This window comes from Stenella coeruleoalba (assembly GCF_951394435.1).
Source record: "Stenella coeruleoalba genome assembly, chromosome: 19".
In the NCBI taxonomy this organism is placed as follows: domain Eukaryota; kingdom Metazoa; phylum Chordata; class Mammalia; order Artiodactyla; family Delphinidae; genus Stenella; species Stenella coeruleoalba.
In genome coordinates, this window is record NC_137165.1 from 3,041,342 (window position 1) to 3,066,710 (window position 25,369).

The 25,369-nt window shown below is 53.8% G+C and overlaps 1 protein-coding gene across 2 annotated transcripts in view; it reads left to right on the plus strand.

Annotated features, from left to right (window-relative positions):
* Positions 1–25,369, plus strand: part of PIGL (phosphatidylinositol glycan anchor biosynthesis class L) — a 54,199-nt gene that overhangs the window by 21,534 nt on the left and 7,296 nt on the right. Inside the window, exons 3-5 of one of the 2 annotated variants that reach the window (XM_079904405.1) lie at positions 18,675–18,765; positions 21,847–21,914; positions 23,954–23,985. In XM_079904405.1, coding sequence (XP_079760531.1) covers positions 18,675–18,765; positions 21,847–21,914; positions 23,954–23,985 — 191 coding nt within the window. The remainder of the gene's footprint in view (positions 1–18,674; positions 18,766–21,846; positions 21,915–23,953; positions 23,986–25,369) is intronic. The other variant, XM_079904406.1, reaches the window with a different exon arrangement.

Sequence of the window (25,369 nt, forward strand, 5' to 3'; positions counted from 1 at the left end):
GCCAGCGTCCAGCGAAGCCCTCTCTCCCCCAAGCCATCCCTTTCTGCTGCCACTTCCTTTTCCCCATTTCTTCCTTTTCCAGTGAAACAGGATCAGCAGCCTTATAATAATAATAGCTGACACATCCTCACTCTGTATCCAGCGCTATTCTGCATGCTTTAAATATATTAACTTGTTTACTTCTCGGTCCTATGAGGTGGATACTGTTATTACTCCATTTTCGAACTGAAGAAACAGAGAGGTTAAGTAACTTGCCCAAAGCACACCAGGGCCACATGGCCTCCCCTCTGCTTTGGCCTGTGCTTATGGTCTCCATGGCCCTGGCTTTCCATGGCCCCCCTCCATCCAAACAGACTAACTGGAATGGTATTTCATAAAATACGGGGATTGATCTGTAGGCCTGGTGCAGCAGAACTACCTGTGGTGCCTGTGAAAATGCAGGTACCTAGGCTCTACTGTAATCCTCTTGACTCTAGTGGGGTGAGGGGTCCGGATTCTGCATTTTTTACAGACCCCCCAGATGGTCCTAAGGCACAGTAATGTTTGGGAACCTCTGGGTTGCTGTGTCTGAGTTGCAGGTCCGAATTCCCATGAGAGAGAAGTGGAGTGGAGAAGCCTGGATCAGGTCGCCTGGGAGGGGGCATTATTTGGTCTCTTTGCGTGGAGTTCGGGCCTGGGAGCAGGCTCCTGATAGGGATTCAAGAGCAGAAAGGACTGCAAGAGTGAGGAAGAAAATACCAGAATCTCCAGTCACTGGCATTCCTGGGGAAACCTCTGTGTGTAGCCCGAAGTATGCTGTCCCCTGACCCCGCATACCGATAACACAGCCTTAGCTCAGTCACTCCTTACGAGACCGCGGAAGCAACTAACATTGGTCCTCGGATGCAGCTCCTTGAGGAGAGGCCCTCCCCCATCTCAGCTTCCTTCTGCCCAACAGATGAGAATGAAGTTCCTTTACTTCTCACCAAACTGTCCTGCAGATTTGCTCTTTCTCTGCCATCCCTTTCTCCTTGTCACCCTCCAACCCAGTGTCTTCCTTAACTTTGGAAATCACTGTTTTCCGGAGGAAAAGGTAAGGCATAGAGACGCCTCTTCCATTGGTCCTAGCCGAGCTGAAGAAGAATCAGAATGTCTCTCGTCACTCTTATTAAGCCACCCCGAAGAAGCGTGTAGAGCAGCTACAGCATGGGATCATCAGATGACCATGTGGGCACTTGTAACCCCTCAGCCTCCAGGTGGGCTGGAACGGCATCCTTTAGGAGCAGAAGTCAGGGCAGGGACTGTCAGACTCCAGGGCCAGACACACTCACAGAGCCAGAAACATGCAGGAATCCAAGTCCCAGGGTGTCCGGAGGGGCTGCAGGGGCAGAGCAGGAGACGGGATCTGGGGAGTCACAACCAGGTGAAAGGCTGTGGAGCACGGCCAAGGCGCTTAGGCTGCTGTCTAGCCCTGAGCTTCTGGTCAGACACAGGAAGCCACAGATTCGTTTTAAAGAATGAGTCACGGCGTCTCTCAAGTATTTGACCAAGACTGTCTTCCCCATCTTGTGTTTCATTCGTCAGTCTTTACAGAGCTGAGTCCAGGTCCTGGTGGGGGTTTGCTCAGTACCAAGCTACACTCTTAAGAGGTTCATCAGATGCCAGCCTCACCGACACCCTTCATCTTCCCACTTCCATAAATCGGATCCCTGCCCTGGTCTTTGTTATCCTGCCCAGGTTCTTATTATGAGGCTGGTTTCCTGGACTGATCCTCTGTGATCCCACAAGTAGTTTCAAATTACTAGATCCAACCTGAGAGGAACTGACGTGGCATTTTTTTTCACTAGATGGTTATCGGTCACCTACCTACAAACATGTGAGCCGTTGCCCATGGAGACTGAAGCAGACATAACCTTGGGCTCATGTCCAGTGTATCCAGTATAAACTATTATCTCTCAGCCTTTCTGTGACTGGGATATGTTATATGTGATCGCTCCATTTAACAATGCACCTTCTTCCTCAAGGGCTCCGAGAGATGTCATAGAATAGGTGGCGTGTTCCTTTTTTAATAATAAAATTAATTTTATAATAAGGCCTCTTAGAGAATTTCATGATGTCTCCTGGGCATTTCTCTTCTCTGACAGCCCTGGGGACCGTATGATCTGGCCCCAGCTCCCCTGCTTCTGTCTGGCAAGGTGATAGCAGGCAGGCAGATCTGTGTCCCAATCCTCGTTCTTTTCTTAAATAAGATAAGTATGTGAGTGAGATCATCTCTGAGGTCTTTATTTCACAACTAACATTTTGTGATTCAAAGAACATAATGTTATACTGCAGAAAGGTACGTACCCTAAACAGAGTTGCCAGATAAAGGACAAGTGGCCCAGTTAAATTTGAGTTTCAGGTAAACAATCATTTTTTTTAATCTCCGTATGTCCAAAATATCACATAGGACATAATTATATTTTAAAATTATTCACTGTTTGTCTGAAATTCAGGTTTTGGCTGGCGCCTCGTCTTGGCCACCCCAAGCCCAAAGGCCGTTCCCTTCCATCTCATTTGAGGTCGATTTCACCACTTCCCTACCTGCGCCTGCTTGTCTCCTGGCTTTTATCCTTAGCCAGAAATTGGCTGCTCACTGCGTTGCCTTACCTGTGAACTAAGCTCCCAGAATTTAGAGAGGTGAGTCACCTACGGCCCACTTCCTAGGACCAGCTGTCAGGTCAGCCAGGAGACACCTGGACACCTGCTATTTACAGCCTCGCCACTGATACCTCGTCAGTAATCCTGACCTTTGCCACAGTTTGTTACACCCATAAGGAGCTTCAGTGGAAATTTTCATTTGCTTCTGTTCGTTCTTATTTCATTGTTTTGGCTACTTTCCATGTCTGTTTGTTCGAGATTCTTGCATCATTCAAATAAACAAACAAAAAAACCCCTCCACTCAACTGTCTCCCATCCCACGCCGCCCGCTTCTCTCTCTTGCGTATAATCAGGTACTACCTGTCCCCCATCCCATCCCCGCCTCTCACTCATTCCCCAGCGCAGTCACATCTGGATCCCTGCCCTCCCTCCCTCCTCCTGCCATTGATAGCCCTCTTTGTCAGGGTCACAGTAACTTTCTAATTGTGCAATCGGTGGGGCACTTCTCAGTCCCACCTTCCTGACCTCTCAGCAGCCCTGGTGCACGCTGACCCCCCGCACCTCGGGACACTACTCTGGCGTCGACAGCAGTACCAGCCCCAGCTGTCCCCCACCTCCTTCCTTCCCGGCCACTTGGGGCCGCACCTACACCTGCTGCAGGGTTGGTCCCCAGCTCTTTTCGCATTGCCTGCGCTCCCCCTAAGCCTGTGTTCTCGGGGTTGGTGCACCTCTGCACTGTGAGGGAGGCCGTTCACCAAGCACTGGGGCCTGCTGGTCCAGGCTGACACAGGAGTCAGGAGGAAGTGAGGTCTGAGAGCTCGTGAGAGATACTTGGGCTTCAGCGTGTTTCTCCTCCTTTTTTTTTTTTTTTTTTTTTTGGCCACATCCCGCAGCATGCAGGATCTTAGTTCCCTGACCAGGGATCGAACTCGTGGCCCCTGCGATGGAAGCGCAGTGTCCTAACCACTGGACCGCCAGGGATGCCCCTCAGTGTGTTTCTTTATCGATCCCTAAAATGCGTTTTATTCATTTAGCCTTCACTTACTGAGCATATGCCGGATCTCAAAGGCTGGGCCCTAGGGACGCAAAAGGAAAAGCCAGGCCCTTGCCCTCAGGATCTCACGGTCTCGAAGAGAATCCCAGCAAAACAGGTGACGAACCCAGGGCAGCGCAGAGCAGGGCGGGTGCGGATCACGACGAGCGCACACCGGGTGGAGGTCAGGGGAGTGCAGCAGTTTCTGAAAACTATGGAAAGCTTGGAAGCAATGACTTGATCTGATCTGCATCTTAGAAAGCTCTCTGGCAACACTAGAGAGCAGCGTTGTGAGGGGTGGTCCAGACTTGGCACCGTGGGACCAGTCAGCATAATCAGGTGACACACGAGTCAGAAACACAGCAGTGGCAGAGAAGACAGAGAGAGGGGACGGTGCCAAGTGCTGCTGCAGAGGCAGCGTCTCAAGGACTTGGTGACCACCTAGCTGTGAAAGGTAAGAGGGGAGGCCAGAGGGTCTCCCAGGTGTGTACGTGTCACCTCCACTAAGTGACCCGTCTTTCCAGCATCCCTGTCAGACTGGACACCAAAAATGTCACTCTGCCTAAAAAGGGAAAACAAATATTTTTCGAGGGCCTGAATTTTCCCTTTTGCCCTACCACTAAATGGAGCCGTTGGAAATGTGTTGGGGCGGGGGTGTCAGAGCCACGGCCAGGGTTTCTGGGCGAGGGCAGTGTCTCCAGATTGCCCAGCTAGTAAAGAGGCGATGGCCTCTCTCAATGACCCGGGCACTCACGGGGCAGGGAGCAGAGCCCCCGATCAGCAGAGCTTCCAGGGCTTCGGCAAGAAAGGTGCTCATCTAATGTGTTCCCCAAGTTGCCCGTCACAGATGGACACCCCAAGCCCTGGCCAGTTGGGAACCAAGGGGATTGCCAGAAAGACAGTGTCAGGGGTCGAGGCTGAAAGTCAGGACAAGGTCAGAAATAGGAGATCAAGAGTGAGGCCAGAGGCGAGGGGGCTGGAATGTGGTATAAGAAACGGGTCACAGGACTTCCCTGGTGGCACAGTGGTTAAGAGTCCACCTGCCAATGCAGGGGACACGGGTTCGAGCCCTGGTCCGGGAAGATCCCACATGCCGGAGAGCAACTAAGCCCACGCACCACAACTACTGAGCCTGTGCTCTAGAGCCCGTGAGCCACAACTACCGAGCCCACGTGCCGCAACTACTGAAGCCTGCGCACCTAGAGCCCGTGCCCTGCAAGAGAAGCCACCGCAATGAGAAGCCCACGCACCGCAAGCCCTTGCGCCAGAACTACTGAGCCTGCACTCTAGAGCCCGCGAGCCACAACTACTGAAGCCCATGCACCTAGAGCCCATGCTCCGCAACAAGAGAAGCCACTGCAATGAGAAGCCCGCGCACCACAACAAAGAGTAGCCCCTGCCCGCCGCAACTAGAGAAAGTCCGTGTGCAGCAACGACGACCCAACACAGCCAGAACTAAATAAATAAATAATATTTAAAAAAAAAAAAAGGAATGGGTCAGGATGAGCAATTCAGATGTGAGGACGAGGGAAGAGGAGGCCAGGAGTCTCTGCAGGCCTCGTCAGAAAGCTCGCTGCACAGCAGCATTTCACTTTAAACGCATCTTTACAAGCGAAATCTTACACGTTTTAGGCGCTAATTCTGTCCGTGTTTAGGGCCGCCCCGTAAGGCATAAATGAGGCTTCTTGCATCAAAGGTTGTGCCTTCTCAGTGGATGCATGGAGTCAAGAGGTCTGCCTGCGAGTTCAGCGGGACCGTTTAGGATGGCCTCAAGCCCCACGGTATCCTTTAGCACATTCATGTGTATCTCTCACTTTTCAATTTTCATTCACTTTTCTGTTCATTCCATTGCACTTCCCAACAGAGGATCTTCTATACGTCGTATTAACTTATTCCCATTACAGCTAAATTCAGCCCCCACTGCGCCTCCCTCCCCTCCGTGTTGTCACATCGGACAGGCATGTCTACCGGAGGGGCAGGGACCTCAAAGCACAGGCCAGCCCATCAGCCGTCAGATCATAGCAGTCTGAGGACGGGGCGAACGTACTTGAACTGGACTAGCGTCTGTCTCCAAGAGGGCCTGGTCTAGTGGGTGTGACACCGCAGCAAGTGTCAAGCTAACAGGGGCGTCAGAGTCGGGCAAGTGGCCTGCGGTGATTCTGAGTTGACCTTCTTGTTTGGAGCCAGACCACAGCCAGCATCTAGGACAGGAAACAAGGCACTTGTTTTTATCATGTGACCTCACCAGACCCTCGCGAGGCCCTGACCAAGTGGGCTGGCTCCACTCTTAGTAAAGAAATAGAGGTGAACCAGGGCAGAGTCCAGCACACAGGGCTGGAAACCCCAGCATCGCTGAGGGAAAGACTGGAGCCTGATGCGCACACAGGTGCGGGAATTCACCGCAGGCCCTTTGCAATGGAGTTCAAAATGTGTCTTCACGTTGTTAATTCTAGGTCCCACCTGCTCCTGGGGTGCGACCCACTAAACGGTGCTGCCTGGGCCCATGGTAACCCCACAGGAGAGGGGCTAAGGGTCCCACAACACTGGGGAAGGAGAGCTTGGTACAGAGAGATTAGCCTTTATGCCTAGAGAACGTGGGGTGGTTTTCCACCCACAGTGCTGTGGGGCAGCGTTCGTTAATCTTGAGTGGTGCATGGATCCTTTTTTCCTCGTAACTTAGTTTTCTGTTCATGTTTAGCTCATATGTATTATTTGAGTCCTTTTTAAAAAAGTATCTCAGGAACTTTGGGAATACACATGTGATCTCAGATACGTAAATACAGGCGCTAAAATCACATGACCATATCTGCTTTCTTGTCAGTGAGATAATCACAGTTTTTCTAGATTGTTATCTCAGTAAAAATACCTTTTTCTGGGCTTCCCTGGTGGCGCAGTGGTTGAGAGTCCGCCTGCCGATGCAGGGGACATGGGTTTGTGCCCCGGTCCAGGAAGATCCCGCGTGCCACGGAGCGGCTGGGTCCGTGAGCCATGGCCGCTGAGCCTGCGCGTTCGGAGCCTGTGCTCCGCGATGGGAGAGGCCACAACAGTGCAAGGCCCGTGTACCGCAAAAAAAAAAAAAAAAATACCTTTTTCTAAGAACTCCTGGAGCCCTGAGAATTTGGCCACAGACATCTAGGGATTTGTGGGCCTCAGCTGGAAAACTCTGATGTAGAACAATAGTTCATTTTGCACTCATTTTTTAAAAGTATTTACTTCATTAATTTGGCCGTACTGGGTCTTAGTTGTGGCACACATGATCCTCGTTGTGGCAATGTGGGGTCTTTAGTTACGGCATGCAAACTTCTTAGTTGCAGCATGCATGCAGGATCTAGTTATCCAACCAGGGATTCAACCTGGGCTCCCTGCATTGGGAGCATGGAGTCTAACCCACCGGACCACCAGGGAAGTCCCTGAACCCATTTTTTGACAAGGTAGATTTTGACACTTTTTTTTTTTCTTTTGAGACATGTTTTGGCTTTTTTTTTTGAATTATTTTATTTATTTTTATTTATCATTTATTTATTTTTGCCTGCATTGGGTCTTCGTTGCTGCGCACGGGCTTTCTCTAGTTGAGGCGAGCTGGGGCTGCTCTTTGTTGCGGTGCGCGGGCTTCTTGTTGCAATGGCTTCTCTTGTTGCACAGCAAGGGCTCTAGGCGCACGGACTTCAGTAGTTGTGGCCCGCGTGGTCACCGTGGCGGGTGCCGGGGTCCTCTCAGTTTCCCCCTGCTTCTGCTCGGCCCTCCAGCCGTGTCTCCATTTAGTCTCCATCTTTCTACCCCACCGTCTGCATCCAGGGTTCTGCAGAGACGTCCCCTCGCTGACACCCTCCCAAAATGTAGGTCGAATCCACAGAAACCTTTGAAGGCCCCCTGCTGGGCCGATGCCAGTCAGGTCACGTGAGCGTGGCTCTTCTCCCTCACATTTGTGATCTAATCACGTGGGCCGTGGACCACACTTCTCTGTGGCCTGACACCCCATCGCCCATTTCCTTCCTTGGCATCAGATTCCCTTCCAATCAGGAATCCGGTCAGGAGCTCATCTTTGTTGGACCCCGATCACAGGACAGGCTCTGTTCTAAGTGTCCGTCAGGTATTATCTCATTTCATCCTCACAGCAGCCGACGGAGCGGGAACCGTTACCCCTGCGCAAGCCTGTAGCTCTGCTCCCTGCGTGGTACGTCCATCCCCTGCAGCCACACGTTGCCCAGGATTTACCTCCGTCTCTCCTTTTGCCCTCACCAGGCAGCTTTCCTCTCTACCAAGTGAGCTGACTTGTTTGCCGCATCCTCAGACATCCTCAGGGCTATACAGACCCTTCCGCAGACTCCGGGTCCGACTCCGGGTCCTGCAGGCCTCCCTTCTCACTTCCTCCCAAACTTCTTGAAGCTCTTGGTGCCGCTCTCTCACGACCCACTGACCCCGTCCTTCTGCACTGCCTGCCCCTCTTCATGGGCACTGCTTCCAGGGCCAGCCGTGGTCTCCCAAGGGGTGAAATGCAGCGGCCTTTTCTTCCTGAAGCCCTGCGCAGCGCTGGTCCCGTCGACAGCTCTGCGCTGTCTTTGCGCCACCAGACCCGATCCTCTTCCCCCATCCCGACTCAAGAGCTCGCCAAGCAACTGTTCTGGTTCTTGCTCCCTTGAGGCTATTCCCGGAGAGTTTCTCCATGGCTACAGTTTCTTCATGAGAATTATTTTTTTTAACGTGCTGTTGCAATTTTGATGATCTTAAAACGAACCCAAAAAAGTAAGCACCATTTGGATGAGCTCTCTATAGTTGGGTACCACCGGTTTCAGTGCCCATCCTGGACCGTCACACCAAGTGATGACTAAATAAAGTGATGGCATCTGACTGTAAGGAAGGCGCTGTTTCTAAACGTGGAGCCCTCGTGTGTGATGCTGGAATCACCTGCGATGTTGTGTTCTTCCTTGTTCATGATGGTAGGAACCACCCAATCAGTTGCTAAATATGGCAAAGTCTCCTTCCGTGAGACCTCCTGGCGCCTTGCTCTCTTGTTTCGCGCGGCCACGTCTTTGAACTGGAACTTGCCGACGCCTAGCTATGCTCCACGCCCCCAGTGCGTCCCTCACTGTTCCCAGGTTGATTTCCTAAAGCAAACCTGATCTGCCCACTGCCCTGCAGGAACCGCCCCGTGCTCCTCCCTGTACGACAGTCTCTATACAGGGACGGGTGCCCCCTGCCCAGCGAAACTACACTTGTGGTCTCAGCCACAGCCCCGTACTCAGCCTGCACACCGTGGCTCTGCTCTCCTCCTCTCACTGGACGTGTGGCCCCTGCCGGGAGGCCTGTTCCTCCCAACCCAGCACAGACGCCTCCACCTCCACAGGAGCCTTTTTTATCCACACTGTGCAACCTTAAATTTTCCTCTCTGATCCCCCGTAGCAACGTGTCTGGCTGTTTCTGACAGTGCCGTTTGTCCTGAATTTTGCTATTTGAGCACTGGTCTGATCCTCCTGCACCCACAGTGCCTTGCAGCCCAGTGGAACCTACAAGTTAAGGCTCCCTTTCATCCTAAGCTGCCCTGGCTCCCTGGTTCAGCCCTCCTACCCCACCCCTTGGGACTCCAGGGTGTCCTGGTGAGCAGGCCAAGTGGCCGGGGGGACTCCACACCCCACCCTCTGGCTTTATGTCTGTATTTTTGTTTAGTTTAGTTTAGTTTTTTACATGTCTGCTCTTGTTTCTTGGCATGTGACAGTGTCTCGGGTGCTTGCCAAAATCAGGGATGAACCCCTTCTCTGACATAACCATAAATTTGGCTTTTTTAGAAAAAGGAATGAGGCAGACATTTCAGGCACCAGAAGACTGAGAGACCCATCGAAAGTTTAGGCTACGGCCCTTCCTCTCTGTTCTGAGAACATTATTACACAGCCTCTGCTCAGGGGAGCCCTTGTGTGTCTGGTGGGGAGAGGGGAGGAGTCCGGACACAGGCCTGGGCCTCTCCAGCAGAACCCGGTGACCTCTGAAGGGAGTTCAGTGAGCAGGTTCTGTTTTTCGGTTGCCACTAAGACAGCTAATAAATCAGCAATTTTTGGAAAAGAATTTCTCACCTTGCAAGCTTTGCACACTTTGTTGTGATACTAACATAAAACGCATCTTTCAGAGAAAGGAGAGCTACAGGTATACCTAACAGTCATTAGCTTTTTGTCCTTGAGAAAGGAAAATCCATTGTACGGTTAGGGTGGGGAGCCTATGTGGACGAGGGTCTCCTGGGACATCTGGTCGTTGTCTGGGCTCTTAAACTGCTTAAGGAGGGGCCCCTGTCGGAGTGGACACTTCACATACACAGGCTGGTCTATTTCACTTCTGTCTCTGTCTCTGTCTCTGTCTCTCTCTCTCTCTCCTTCCCTTTCTCCCCCTCCTCTTCCCCTGGTTTCTATTCCTCTCTACTCCTCTTCGTCTGGTCCCTGGCGAACAAGGGACGCCCCGCAGCCGCCCGCCCGCTTCCCAAGGTCCCCGCACCGGCCCCAGCCCGGCGGGTCCCCCGGGGTCTCGGGCGCACCCAGCGTCCCCGGACCCGCGTTGGCCTGGGCGCGGCTCCTGCAGCCCGAGGCCCGGCGCCTGGGCCCAGGTGATCTGCCAACGCTCCGCCCAACCGCCTCGGGTTAGCGCTGAACTCAGATGACCTTCGCCCGCCTGAATGACAGAGGAAGCCCCGGGGTTTAGAAATGTACCGGAGGGAGGCTGGGGAGGAGGCGGGCAGAGGAGCCACAGGACCAAATAAGGGCGTGCGCGGCGCCGGCGGGGCGGAGCGCGGTGATCAGCCCCCGGCCCGTGTCCCACGCCGGGGTCCCCACCGGCTAGCCCTTCTCCCAGGGGGACGGAGGGAGGGGGGAGGAGGAGGGCCCACCGCCCCCTTCACCCCTCCCGGGACGATGCCCCCATTGAGCCCGGGCAAGTCACTAGAAAGAGCAGAGCAGGTCAGAGTCCGAGGCTGCTCCGCCGGCAGGAAAACAAACTTTATTCTATGACCCTCACAGGCCGAGCGCGAAGGTCTAGGGCAGGGCTACGTTTGGGGCATTTTCCAGCGGAATTAACACAGCGTTTGCTAACTGCACTCCGGGGAGGGCCGCTTCCTCGGCTGTGTCGGGTCGCGACCCGCCCGCTCGGGGTCGCAGGGCCGCGTCCTCACGAGGTGCTCCCCGCGCTTCTGCGGCCCCCGCCGGCCGCAAGCCCTCCTCCCCAAGCAGCAGCCGAGCCCCTTCCCCCGCCTCCCCGGGTCTTGCACCCGCGTTGGCGCCCGCGCTTGGCGCCGACTGCATGCGCAGCCCTCACGGGTAAACGTGCAGCGACCCTCCCTCTGGGAGCCCCGCCCTGCCGTGCCCTGCTTGGTGCGTGCCGGCACCACCCACGACGCCTCCCCGCGGCCAGGAGGCCGGACTGCCCGTCGCCCGGGCCAGCCCTGCCCCTGCGCGCAGTCTGCCACGCGTGCTCAGCCCTAAAGTACCGGAGAGCTGACCACCCCGCCCCCCGCCCCCGGAGATCAGTACCTGCCTCTTTCTCCTCCCGGACAGATGCACGATTCTGAGATGCCTGCCTTCTGCGCAGTCCTGCAGCCCGCGGGCCCCCGCAGCCAGCCCGCACCTCAGCACCGCCTCCCCTCCCCGTGCGGCTTCCCTCCTGCTCCCGGGTCACACCTCCCAATAGGCCTTCGTCCCGGCCCTGCTTTCTGGGGAGCCCAGGCCAGGATACCTGGCCATTTGAACACACCCAGAGCCCTTTATTTGGAAGTTCTCTCACAGGCTGTTTTCAAAATTCAATTCCTCTTCATAGATTTCCTCTTTCGTATGAGTCTCATTCTTAAGTCAGGAGCAAAATTAAAGTTTACTAACTGGAGTTCTCTTTTTTGGTTTCGCTTTAACACTCCTTTCCTTGGGTGTATCTAAGTTTCTTTGCTTTTACTTTGAACATGCCCTAAAATTCTGTGTTATCTTTAGCATTTTTCATAAACCACAATTCAGGAAGTTAGAGAAATTGCTCCCTGGTGGCAGAACAACAGAACTGCCGGCCTCTTTCCCCCGGTAATTGCAGTGAAAGTGGTGTCTCTGCCTGATCGGACTTTGACTTTTAGGCTGATTATTTCCTTAGAGTCAATTTCTAGAAAGATAAGGTCAAAGAGCACGAATAATCGCACCGTAGCCAAACTGCCCTCGCACACAGGTGCAGCCTTAAGCTCGGGGTGGGGGTGGGGAACAGCCACGCCCTTTCCTGTGAGCCCTCCTCCACACCACGTCCTGCTTTCATTTTGCATTTGTTTTGACTCTTCCTGAGAATCAAAAGAATATATGCCGGCAGCTTGCATGTCTTGCTTTGTAAAATGCCTGTTTTCTTCAAACAATCTTTCCTAGGCCTTTTTAATGTTTTAAGTAGTCTCCAGGCTTCCTCTGTAAACGACCTTGGAAATTCCACCCCCATTCCTGGTTCTCCACGGATGGCTTCTTTATCAGGAAACATCACCTGATTGACTAGAGATTTAGAGTGAAGGGGGGGTACCGCGGGCCTCTTGATGGTGACTTGCCTGACATTTCAGAGCAGCTCCAGCTTGACCATTTCTGGGCTGAAGGGCTCTGCAGGCGGGAATCCTCCTGGAAGGAGAAGCGTCGGGTAAGGGCGCCCGGTGCAACCCCTGCTTGCCCTTGTCCTCAGGTCTTCAGAGGTGTCACCTCTGCTCTGCTTGGCCAAACCTGGCCAGAAACTCGTTTTCAGCCCACCATATCCTCTGTCTCAGCCAGAAAGGGTTACTCAGCTTTACATCTTAGCAGAGCTACCCAGGCATAGATCAGCGTCTGAGGCATTTCCATACTCTTTTCATTAAAATTGCAATAAAAGCCAAGAAGGAGCTTGCTAATAATTAAAGGAAGTTTCTAGGACCTCTCAGTAGTTCGCCGTAGGCCTGCTCAGGTCTGGGTTCGGGGAGAGGAACGAGCAGCTGCAGAATACCTGTCAGCTGCTGAAGCACACGCATCACATTTGCCTCAGGTAGGAGGGCGAGTCCAGACGTTCCTTAAATATGAAGCCTGACTACTCTTAGGGCTTGACCTCTGCTTTCCTATTGGCTTTGAATTACATCCACGTGATTTCCCAGGAGAGGGGCTGGTTAACAAGATGAAATTGGGGTCCTGACAACACACGTGTTCCCTTACAGCCCCACTCAGCCAGCCATGGCGCCTACTCCACGTGTAACTCATTCCCTTCCAACCCGCTCTGTCCAGCTGTCAAAGAATGTAAATGAACTGGCCTTTTCAGGGATAAGGAAGTAGGTACAAAACACCTGAGTTGTTTAGAAAGAATGGAGCTATTGATAAGCGTTGTCCCTGTTAGTCTTTCCTTCCAGCCTGTGAAGTGCACGGCTCTCTCTCCGTGATGGTGTTCCTTGTGAGTTAACATGCTTTCCACCTCCTCCTCTCTATTTTTAAAAATTTTTATACTGTTTCATTTGTTTATCTATTTATTTTTGGCCATGCCACATGGCATGTGGGATCTTGGTTCCCCAACCAGGGGTTGAACCCTGCAGAGGAGGCACGGAGTCTTAACCACTGGACCGCCAGGGAAGTTCCTTCACCTCCTCCTCTTAACACGGTTCCTCAGAGGGAGATCTACCCAGGTTCTCCTCACTTCACCTTTGACCCCGAAGGTACGTCTCTATGATTTTATCCAAGGAAATACTGAGAGATGCATGCAAACAGTTATGTATTAGGATGCTAGTTACCACCTTAGTTCAATAATAAAAATTGGAAACAACCTAAATAATCAATAAAACGGAGGCTTTACAAAATTCTGGCATATATAAATCAGGATCTGGTTATGCAGGAAATCACAGAAAACCCACAATAACTACAATAACTGTGACAGGAGTTGCACCGCCTGGGCCTGGTGTGAAGGACCAGGGCTCCTTCTCTGTGTCTGGCTTTCATACCTAAGGCTACTTCACGCACCAAGACGGCTGCTTCAACTCTAGTCACCCCCACCCCCGCCAACTCCGGCCAGCGAGAAGCAGGACAGCACAAAGGAACACAGGGCAAAGGCCATTCACCAGCCCTCCCTTAAGGAGGGGTCCAACGGCTGACTCACACTTGTGTTTACACCTCTGCCGGCATGTTTATCTAAGGCGGAATTGTTAATCCATCAGAGAAGAAAGGAACTATTGCAGAAGCTATTACTTGGACCCAAGCCTTGAGTTGATTAGGGTTGAACTTTAGGAAGAAGACAACTCACGTCGTTGGTCTCAAAGGAGTCACTTTTTCGACATTTCTCTGAAGTTTCCCACTATCAAATTTTATATTTTCCTGCCTTGAGGGGAAGTGGTCCCATTGGGATGCCTTTTGCTCCCCTCTGCAATTCATATCTATTTTTATATATATATATATATATTTCTTTTTTTTTTTTGTCCCTAATCTGTTATAAAATTGCTATCTTCCAAAGCTCTTACTTGTATGTTCCAACCCCCAAAGGCGGGCAGGTACACCTGCCTTTGGCTCAGCCACTATTAAGCTCCCCAGCGCGTCGGTGCCTGGCACACGGCGGAGCTCGTTTATTGCTGTTGCTTATTTACATAAACTGGGTTGACTTGAATTGTGCAAAGTACCACGTGAGACATAGGTGAGACACAGGTCTGTTCTCCTACTTGGCTACAGGTAGAGAGACACACAAAACAACGGAAATTAGCAGAATGTTGCACTAATTAGGTGCGAAGTGGGGCCGTCCAAGCCATAGTTGGTAGAAAAGTTCAGTAAGGTTCCTAACTGCAAGGAAGTTCGTAGTAAAGAATTTGGCCAAGTCCAAAAGGAGGTCTGGCCTTTGCGCTTGGCCTCTGAGGAGTAACCTCTGGCACACCTGATGGCAGTGCCTTTGTTTGGGGAGGGGGTGGCATCACATCGGAGCTTCGGGTGGGGCTGTGGGTCACCTGGAGGCTGAGATCAACCACCTGGACTGCCGGTCAGCAACCAATGAATCCTAAGTGATGGAGCCCCGATAAGAAGTCTGACCACAAATCTCGCGTGAGCACCCCCGGTTGGCGGCGATGCTCCGTGGGTACCGTGACACGTCAGTGCTGGGAGAATAGCGCCCAGAGTCCACAGGCAGAGGACAACAGACCATCCGCCTTTAGCATGCCCCCGGACTCTGCCCTATGTGTCTCTTCCTTTTCTGATTTTACTCTGTATCCTTTCCCGGTGAAAACCTATTAACTGTGCACATCACAGCTGTCGGTGAGTTCTGCGAGTCCTTCCAGGGAATTATCACCCCGAGGGTGGCCGGGGGAACCCCTGGACTTGCAGTTATTTTCAGAAATGAGGGCCCCAAGCTCCATCCAGAAGGGTCCGTGGAGGAGGCTCCACAGGATGTGTGAGATTTGGCTGGGTAGAAAGAAGAGCAGAGAGGAATCCCAAGTTATCAGAGGCCGGAGGCCACACGAAGCGAGGACTCCAGGGACAGGGAAGCAGAGGCTGTTTTCCTGACTTTGATGATTTCACCTCTCCGGGATGACGTCACGTTCCAGTCCCACCACAGACACACTTAGAGCAAGATAGCGTAAGACTTTGGGGAGACAATCTCTACATGCTCAGCCCTCATCAGAGCCACAGATCGGCAGCCACTGGGGGACACTAGTCCAAAATCAATCTCAGTTATTCCTCATGATGACAAGTAATCCCTCTGTCTCTTGGGAAATAGGAAAACATTACAAAATAATAAGGGGAAGACAACATTTAACGCGTGCCTACTCTGTGCCAGGCACTATTCCAGTGCAAAATACCCAGTAATGAACAAACCTCCCTCAGAAGCTTCTTGCAACATAAAGTCCTAGAAGTCAGGGCTCTCAGGAGGTGTGGCCCAGGTTCTCCCAGCTTTCCTGATGACACAGCGCGTGCCCCAGTCACCTGGTGAGCAGGGAGCTGGAACTCGGGTGTTCTGTGGTCCGTCCTGGCATCACATTGCCTCCTGGTGACACTGGACCACTCTGAGCGCGGGCGGGGCTCCATCCCTGAGCTGCGGGGGTGAAGCTGCCCGTCAACCGCTGCCACGCCTCCCTTCCCTGAGACTGGAATCCTGCTTCGTGGCAGTGGCCTCCACACCCGAGCAGCTAGTGGGCGACGGCATTCCCAGAGGGGTGGACAACGGCGACAGGCAGGTGGCCGGACTGCTGCTGCCCTTCGAAGGCTTAGGGTCAAGACGGGGACGCAGGGACTTCCCTGGCGGCCCGGTGGCCAAGACTCCGCGCTCCCAATGCAGGGGACGCAGGTTCGATCCCTGGTCGGGAAACTAGGTCCCACGTGACGCAACTAAGACCCGGTGCAGCCAAATAAATAAATAAATAAATATTTTTTAAAAAACAAACAAACTGGGATGCAGTTGAAAGCAGACGTGCACTGGGCCCCTGCCGGGAGCACTACCAAACACCTTATGCCTTTGCTCAGGACCAGTGGACACCACACTTTCCAGGCTCCCTTGCCAGTCACCTGGCTTCTCAATAGGTTTGACAATAGGTGGCTGTGATGGGAGACTGAAGGCAGAGGAGGGGAAAACCAGGGCCTTTCCTGCTCCCTCCACCTCGGGCAACACCTCCGTCAGCAGCTAAATGTTCTCCGTGACTCCAGCCACTGCCCTTGTAGTTCCCACCATCACCCCGTCTCTAGACTCTGATGTCCCACCCTAGAGGTGACAGTGGCTTCTCCAGTCTCTGATCGTCTCCTTGTCCCCTGCTGGGCCTCTCCGCTCTTCCCATCAATGGGGTAAGCAATTCTCTGAATTGCTTAAATTAAATTCCCTCTGAAATCCCTGGTGGTTTCTGTTTTCCTAGCTGGCCCTGACTGTTCGATGGCTAACGTAGCATCTGGCCATCGGGGAACTTACAATAGGTTAGAGAATCAAGAATTAAATATATGCAAAATGCTAGTAAAATAAAATGTAGAAATTCTGTACATATGCTAAAAATGACTAAATTGTACATTTTAAATGGGTAGGTTTTATAGTATGTAAATTATGCCTCAATGAAGTTGTTTTAAAATATCCAGGAAAAGACAAAGTAAAATGGAGGGTGAGTAGATGAGACAAGCGATCCCCACACAGCTCTTATCACAGCCCCCTGACAAAAAGAAACAAAATCTGAGTACGCGCTGCCAGTGTCTGTGGGCTTCCTTAAATTGTATACGTGTCAAACTCTGTTAACGTATGTTACCTTATAAAATAGCTACAAGATAGACATTTAAACAGAGAGAAACGTAACTAGAAATTCTGGCGATGTCTTGCTTAACCTCAGTGGATCATCTCACACATCTCCTGGGATGCCTACACCCCACTGTGAACCCAGAGACCGCTGATGCAGGCAGTCAGCACAGAGATCTCTGCAAGGGACTTCCAGAGCAAGGAAAAACGGGGGGACCCCTTCCTTTCTGAAGGGGCCTAGATTAGGCTAATGCCTCAATAACAGCCACCACTTTATGACCCTCTTCTGACATTTACACATCGCTTTACAGTTTTAGAATGTAAAGTTTCTCACATAGGTTATCTCACTTACTCGCCCAAGTCAAGAGAAGATGGTCAAATAGGAGACAGACTGGCGAGATCTCGAATGCCTGACCAAGAGGAGTTTGGACTAGATCCCAAGAGCAGTGCTGCCACATCAGATGTATCGGGTTACAGAGGGGGGCGGGTGTCGACAGTCCAGAGTCCCCCAAATAGCTGACTTCCTCTTTCAGGGTAGAGGCCCTGAGAGAACCTCAGGGAGCGATACTTATTCCCGTGGGCCTGGCTCTGAGGGAGGTGCCCAGAAGGTGGCAGCGAGCTCCCCACTCGGGGGCTCCCCTTTCAGCACTTCAGGCCCGAGAACTAGGCTTAGCCAACAGCCATCCTACCCTTCCACTCACACTGCTTTTCCATCCACGTGACTATTATTGGTAAATCCAGTTTCCAAAAGGACGCCTTGGTACCTTTACGTGGGCCTCCCAGCCAGGGGCGGGTGTGCAGCTGTCTCACTCCAGGGTACCTTCCCGTCTCTCTTGCTCTTGAGCTCAGCAGGCCATGTTCTCCATCCCATATTCAGCTCCCTCCCAGGGGACAAGGCAGCACTTTGTCCTGGTCCCTCCCTCTCCCTTTCTCCCTGTCCCGTCCCCCAGCTGAGCTGTCTGTCCTGTCGCGGCTGGCAGGACAGTGCTCTGAAAAGCCTGAAGCCAGCTCTGCAGGGGGCTCCCCAGGGTGCGGAAGAGGCAGCCAAGGAAGCACAGGAAGTAGCTGTGTTACCTAGTGCTGAGGCTCATGTCCTTTTCCTACTGAAAAACCTTCAGCGACTCTCCTTTGACCAAAGTCCTAAGTGGGTCCCTTAACGGCCCTTGTCCACGGAGGGGTGACAGCCACCTGCCAGGTGGGGAGCGGAGAGGCCCGTGTCCTCCCAGTAGCGGGTGAGTGTTGCCGGGACCTGAGCCGGCAGAGATGGCCATCTATGTATAAGACTGAATAATATCTTCAAACAGAAGGCAGACCACGGCCTTGGCCTCAGCTCAGCAGGTGGCAGGGGGAGGGAGCAGTAAGGCTTGGAGTCACCTGCAGAGGCCTCTGCCCCTGAGGGTGCCCGGCGGGATGGAGCTGCGGTGCTCCCCAGGGCTGAAACCTCTCTGCTCTACAGTCAGCAAACCTGTGTCAAATCCATCCCTAACGACCTTGCAACAAACAGGCTACTTAACTTCATCCATCGAGGCTCCTTCACACCTGTCTGAGGTTAAATGAAGCAACTCCCGTACTTTTATCAACGCGCCGTTCCTCTGACTCTTACAAAGACACGTGTCCCTCTGCCCTGCGTCCGAGCTCGTGGGTACCACACCTGTCCCCAGCTCATGGACAGAGCCGTGTCTCGCTGATGTCTGCTCCCTCCCCGGCCACGAGCCAAAGCCCCCAGAGCCTGTCGTGTTTCATCCGGATGCCGCTGCCTCCCCCCTGCCCCCCACACCTACCGGAGCCCCAGGGGAAGCCTGTACCAGGTTAGAAATGGTTTCCAGGTTGTGCTTCTTCCTTCCAGGGATTTCCCAGATGACCCCGGCGTGTGGTGGGACACCGAACGGGTGGCCGACGTCCTCCTCCGGCACGTAGAGGCCAGCCGCATCAACCTGGTAAGGGGATGCCTTCCGCTCGAAGCAGAGGCCCAGCTGCGTCTGCCTGAAACCCACCGAGGAAAACACACACCTTTCCTGAGTAACTGAAATCCCAGCGCTCAGACACAGGCAGAGATTTTTCCAAAGTGCGCCCTCCTCACCCACCCACTCCCACCCCTGTGCTGCCACCTGAAACCTCAGGACCCCACGAGCCTGTGCCACGACCCGCTGGCACAGAGCTTTCTACCAAGCGTTTTAGTTTTAAGGTATCATTGTATCTTTGGAGGTAAGTGTTGTTATAATGCTCACCTTACACTGAGGAAGTTGAGGCCCCCAGAAGCCCGCAGCTGCCCAGGGTCGCCAAGTGTGAAGCTAGGATTTTAAGCCTGGAGTCCTCACTCCAGAAACTGCGAGGATACATTCACAGCCCCTGCAGGGAGAACACTCTGGTCACGATTAGAGCTCTAGTGGGCATTCAATTCACCTGCAGAGGCGGACGGCCCAGCCACACCCACCTCGACTCTCGGGCCCCGCCGGCCCGGGCCCCGCCAGCGGTCGATCTTACGCTCCAAGAAGGTGTCCACCTCTAAAGTAAGAACGCTAACCCTTCAGGAGTTAAGACCTAAATCCTACCATTCAGACCCAGCCACTTGCTTTGAGTTTTGATGAAGCCTCGTTGAAAGATGATCCCTGCTGTTAAGCTTTTATCGGTGATGAGTTCTCCAGGTGAACGGATTTCTTAGACCTTTGTTAAGAGCAGATTTTCGTGGATATATTAGACCGTCTTGGAGCTCTAATGACAGAAATGCAGCGGGAACTTCGTCCACATGGGCCAAAGGGGCACCTAACTGGCTGGCTCTGACCCACGCAAGGCGGAGGTGCAGGGCTCTGCGCTGGCTTCCCTCTTTGTTCTGGCTGGAAATATGGTCACCAGAGCCGCAGGCCCACCCCTCCCAGCTGTACTTCCCACAGGGTCTGAGGGTCACAGCTGGAGGGTTCACCGCCCGGGCCTGCTGCCTGGCCTGGGCCCCCTTGCCCGCCACCCCCGACGCCATGCTCAGAACCTCTCAGGGCCCCAAGCCTGGCAGGGGGGCAGAGCTGGTCCTCCGGGCTGGCCTGGGGTACAGGGCGGGGCCTGTGAGGTGGGCACAGTGGCCCTCGGCACCCCGGCTTCCCCAGGACCGGTCCCCAAACTCTCCCCTCCCCCGCTTTGGTGCATGGGAACGGCTGGTTTCCCAGTAACTCCTGCTTGTAGGATAAACTCCCATCTCTGTGAACTTGGCCGTCTCTGACCTGGACCTTCCTTCAGTGCTCTTCGCTGATGGACAGGGTTGGTCCTTACTGAGGGGCCGGGCTGTTGTTTAGACCATGTTGCAGCCATGGGCCTGAACATCCAGGGAGGAGCTTCAGGGCACAGACGCTCTGCGTGCCTTTCCTGCTCTCAGAAGAGCCTCCCAAGTTTGTGTCCCAGAAAAGTGATTTGTGGTCCAGGCCCGGCTTAAGACCGCCTTCTCCAAGAAGCTTTCCCTGACTTCTTCAGCCCTCTTTGGGACAGCATTTGTCGTGTGTCCTGCACCTGTGACATGAGTTGCTGTTTATCCTCTAAAGTACAGACCATGTCCTGTGAGCCACTATCTTCAAGAAGCGAGAGCAACCCCACTGTTCCCTCTTGTTTACTGGGGTCTGGGTAAGACTTCATTTGCCCAGAGATTTCTGCAGTTTAGCGGGGAAGGTGGATGGAGTTCTGCAAAGAACCGCAGACGCCATCGCTGTCAGGCCCTAACCTGCACGAGTCCAGGGCTAGAGGCAGATCAGCTCAGCCCTCCTCGAAGCAGGAAGAGAGGGGGCTCATCAGAAGGTATAGGATGAAGAGAAACAAGGCCCTGAGGAATTTCAGAAGTGATGGAGCCAACGTGCAGTGGCCCCAAGTTCCCAGACCAGGGAGTGCGCCCCAGCTCACCAGTGACAGCCCGGCCGCGGACACTCGGCCTTGACTGCCGTCCAGGTCCTACACTCCCACATGGCTTCACTTGACCTTCACCTCGACCCAGAGAGGAAAGGCGGGCAGGCCTCACTCTTCCCATCTCACAAAAGAGGAGACCAAGACACTGAAAGTTGACATCACTCCCAGGGTGACATGCTGCGACATGCCTGAGGGGCGGGGGCAGCTAGCGTCAGAGGTGGGAGTGGACACAGGGCCCACACTGGGCTGCGGGGAAGGGTGGGCTCAGAACAGGGTACCTGAGTTCTGGGGTGACCTTTTTTTAATACAGTATATTTTTTAGAGCAGTTTTAGGTTCGCAGCAGAATTGAGCAGAAAGGACATACATATACTCCCCGAGCCTACAATGTGTTACAGTGAGTGAGTGAACCAGCGCTGACACAGTATCATCACCCCAAGTCCTGGTTCACATTAGGGTTCAGTTCTGGTGCTGCATGTCCTGTGGGTTTTGACAAATGTATGACACGTATCCACCATAATGCGATTAGCTTATATGCCTTTTTAAAAAAAATTTCGGGACTTCCCTGGTGGCGCAGTGGTTAAGAATCCACCTGCCAATGCAGGGGACACGGGCTCGAGCCCTGGTCCGGGAAGATCCCACATGCCGCAGAGCAACTAGGCCCGTGCACCACAACTACTGAGCCTGTACTCTAGAGCCCACGAGCCACAACTACTGAGCCTGCGCTCTAGAGCCCGCGAGCCACAACTACTGAAGCCTGCGCGCCTAGAGCCCATGCTCTGCAATAAGAGAAGCCACCTCAGTGAGAAGCCCGCACACCGCAACGAAGAGTAGCCCCCACTCACCTCAACTAGAGAAAGCCCACGTGCAGCAACGAAGACCCAACACAGCCAAAAATAAATAAAATAAATAAATTTATTAAAAAAAAGAAAAAGAGCGAACAGTCAAACCCACAGTCACGGTCTCCACACAGTCGGCCGAGCAATGGTCACACCCCCGACCCGCTCCCACGTCAGTTCAGATACACTCAGAACGTGAACAGGCACAGGGTTCTGGGGCCTCCTGTCCTTCCCGGGCCGCGGGGACGAGGCGGGAGAGACAGGTTCGGCCCGGAGTGAAAGCCTGTGTGTCTCTGCAGGTGGTGACCTTTGACGCGGGGGGTGTGAGCGGCCACAGCAACCACGTGGCTCTGTATGCGGCTGCCAGGTAGGGCGCTCTGGTTTCCCCGTCACTGTCCCCCCTCGGGCCATCAGAGAGCCATGCTCTCTCACCACCTGCTTCCGGGGGCAGTCGCCCTCGGGTCCCGGTATTACGGTCTCGTCTCCTGAACAGCTGAGTTTCCCCACCCCCGGATACGGCAAGTGGGGGAACGGATTTTATCTATCCCTCCGCTTTGGCCACAGAAAGCTCTAGGGCCGAATCTCAGCTCCTTGTAGCGCACGCACAGGACTAAGGACTGAGCTCTGGGGATCGGCGGCCCTCCTGGCTGCACCCTCTTTCCCTCCTCTAACCAGCTTGTTTGCTCTCCCTGCTGTGTATTCTGTGCACAATTTCAGACCTTGCTTTGGAGAAGGAGGATGTGCACGTCATAGGAAACCTTACTTGCCCTTTGCAGCCTCTCCATGTGACTGACACGCACCTGCATTTCACCAGTAAAAACCCGATCCTCACACATCTTGAGGGATTTCCTCGGGGTCACGGAGACCTAGAGCGCGTGTCCTGACCTCTAGAGCCGTGCTCCCCCTGGGCCCGTAAGCAGCTTGCTGGACGGGCCTGGGGAAGGAGGGGGCAGCCTGACCTGAATGACTGACTTTATGACCCTCTTCGGAACGCGCCCAACGCTTTTCAGGGCTTGCAGTGCCGTTTCCAGGCGCATCTCCAGGGCCCCTCCCTCCTCCACTTAGATGCTGCCTCCCAGCTCTTTCCCTGGAGATCATCCCCAGGGCTGTACCCAGAGCGCAGGACAAGTGGCCTCTGACCTCAGGGTTTTCTATTCCTCAGGCTCTGCAGGGGGGTGTGTGTGTGTGTGTGTGTGTGTGTGTGTGTGTGTGTGTGTGTGTGTGTGTGTGTGTGTGTGTGTGTGTGTGTGTGTGTGTGTGTGTCAGGCCTGTAAGTTCATCTGTTCCCTCAGGCTCTGCGGGTGTGTGTGTGTGTGTGTGTGTGTGTGTGTGTGTGTGTGGCCTGTAAGTTCATCCGTTCCCTCAGGCTCTGCGGGGGTGTGTGTGTGAGTGTGTGTGTGTGTGTGTCAGGCCTGTAAGTTCATCCGTTCCCTCAGGCTCTGCGGGGGTGTGTGTGTGTGTGTGTGTGTGTGTGTGAGGCCTGTAAGTTCATCCGTTCCCTCAGGCTCTGCGGGGGTGTGTGTGTGTGTGTGTGTGTGTGTCAGGCCTGTAAGTTCATCCATTCCCTCAGGCTCTGCGGGGGGGGGTGTGTGTGTGTGTGCGTGTGTGTGTGTGTGTGAGGCCTGTAAGTTCATCCGTTCCCTCAGGCTCTGCGGGTGTGTGTGTGTGCGTGTGTGTGTCAGGCCTGTAAGTTCATCCGTTCTCAGGCTCTGCGGGTGTGTGTGTGTGTTTGTGTGTGTGTGTGTGTGTGTGTCAGGCCTGTAAGTTCATCCGTTTCCTCCCAGCTTCTCATCTTTAACTCCTGCTCTGGGGAATTCCTTCCAGATGAGTGCGTATGTCTGTGTGTTGGTGGATGAGTGCGTGTGTCTGTGTGTTGGTGCGGGGAGGGGACTCCCCATGCCTCCATCCCTCAGCTTTCAAAACAACAAGTTCATTGCTGGTGGACCCACCTCACCCCTCCTCTTAAGGCAGTGAGCACAGAAGGGCCTCTACGGTCAGAAGGGGTGGGGCAGGGTGTCAAATAGGAGAAAGGGGCATCAGAGAGGAAACACCAATTAACATTTTCAATATTCTCCACCACTCTCACATCTCAATTTCAAAAGAGAAAAACTTCACAGAGTCCACTGTCCTTACCTTCCTATCTGTTGGGCAAAGCTTGGACCAGGGCACTTCATAAGCCACTGGCCACCTCCGGATCGGCTGACCTTGGGTAAGGGACCCACCCTGGCCCCTTCAGCTGTAGCCAAAGGTGTGGAATCCAGGGAATCTATATGGTGACTTGTGCTCAAGAAACTGCCTAGAAACCAACAGTGGAGGGACCCCAGGGTGGGGCAGGCGTGGCCCTGAAGGCCCTGCCTGTTAGCTGCAGAGGGATGCTCACTGTCACCTGTCCTTTCCCTCCTCCAGGACCCTGCACGCACAAGGGAAGTTACCTAAAGGTAAGGCCTGTCCCTCCTGTAAAAGGTCACCGTTACCATCCCTCTAGGGTGAAACTGGTAAGTATACAGAGAGCTGCCCTCAGCCAGGCCGGGCAGAGCGGGGGTCGGGGGATGCAGGCCCACACTCTCCTGACTCAGCTCAGCGTGCCTGTCACGGCGGGTCCCCAGGTCTCGAAATCAGGTTGTATCCACTGGGAAGTATCCTCCGGGTGTGAGGGAGGAGCGTGCAGCCGGGGTTCTCCAGAGAAACAGAACCGAACAGGACACACAGATAGATAGCTATGGTGGTATGTGCACTTATATACACGCATATAAAATGAGGAATTGGCTCACATGATTACGGAGGCTGAGAGATCTCGGGATCCACCGTCGGCACGCCGGGGGCCCAGGAGAGCTGGGGCGTCACTCAGCCTGAGTCCAGAGGCCTGAGAACGGGGGAGCCGAGGGTGTGGATCTCAGTCTCGGGGCAGAAGACCGATGTCCTGCTCTGCAGTCAGACAGACAGGAATGGATCCTCCCTTCCTCCACCTTCTGTTCTGTCCGGGCCCTCAATGGATTGGGTGAGGCCCACCCATGCTGGGGAAGCCTTCTGCTTTACCAAGTCATCCAATTCAAACGTGAAACACAGACACACCCAGAAACAACGTTTAGCCAAGTATCTGAGCACCCAGGACCCAGGCGGGTTGACACAGGAAGTTAACCTCCTCCGTAGGCCTTGCCCCTCACCTGCCTGGTTTCTCCCTGGCCAGGTCTGTTCCGCCTCTGGTATCCTTTCAGGATGTCCACCGAAACTCACACCCATCCCCCAGTTAACTGGCCAGGCTGTGGGTGACGCATGGGTGCTGGACGGGTCTGAAACTCTTCCCAACTCACAGGAAGGCGTCTGACCCGCTTGGCCAGCTTCTGTGCGACACCCCCTAACCTCCCTGAGCTGGTTTCTGTCACGATGTGCACCCTCACAGGAGAACCCTGGGGATGGAATGATGGCCTTTCTGGCTGGCAGTGCCACGGGGGCTTCGGAACATGACCCTAGTGTGTTTGATCCTTGTATCAACCCTGGGAAACAGGCCGGTCCCACACTCATGACCAACACCATCATACAGATGGGGAAACTGAGGCTCAGAGAGGTGAAAGGACTTCCCCAAGCCCATCAGTTCTTTAGTGACGAGCAGGAACCAGGTCTCTGGCCTCCCAGGACAGAAATCCTATCTGCATCCCCTCTCCCTGGGCCTCGACCCCAGCCTCTAGCAGCCGACCCTTCCCTGCTGGGGGCACAGAGCAGGTAGAGGGCGGCCGTCAGGTGTTCTGGGGCCCTTTCACCCTTCTTATCTGTGAGAATGATGGGCGAAGAGCAGCTCTGCTGACACTGCCCTGCCCTGAGCCC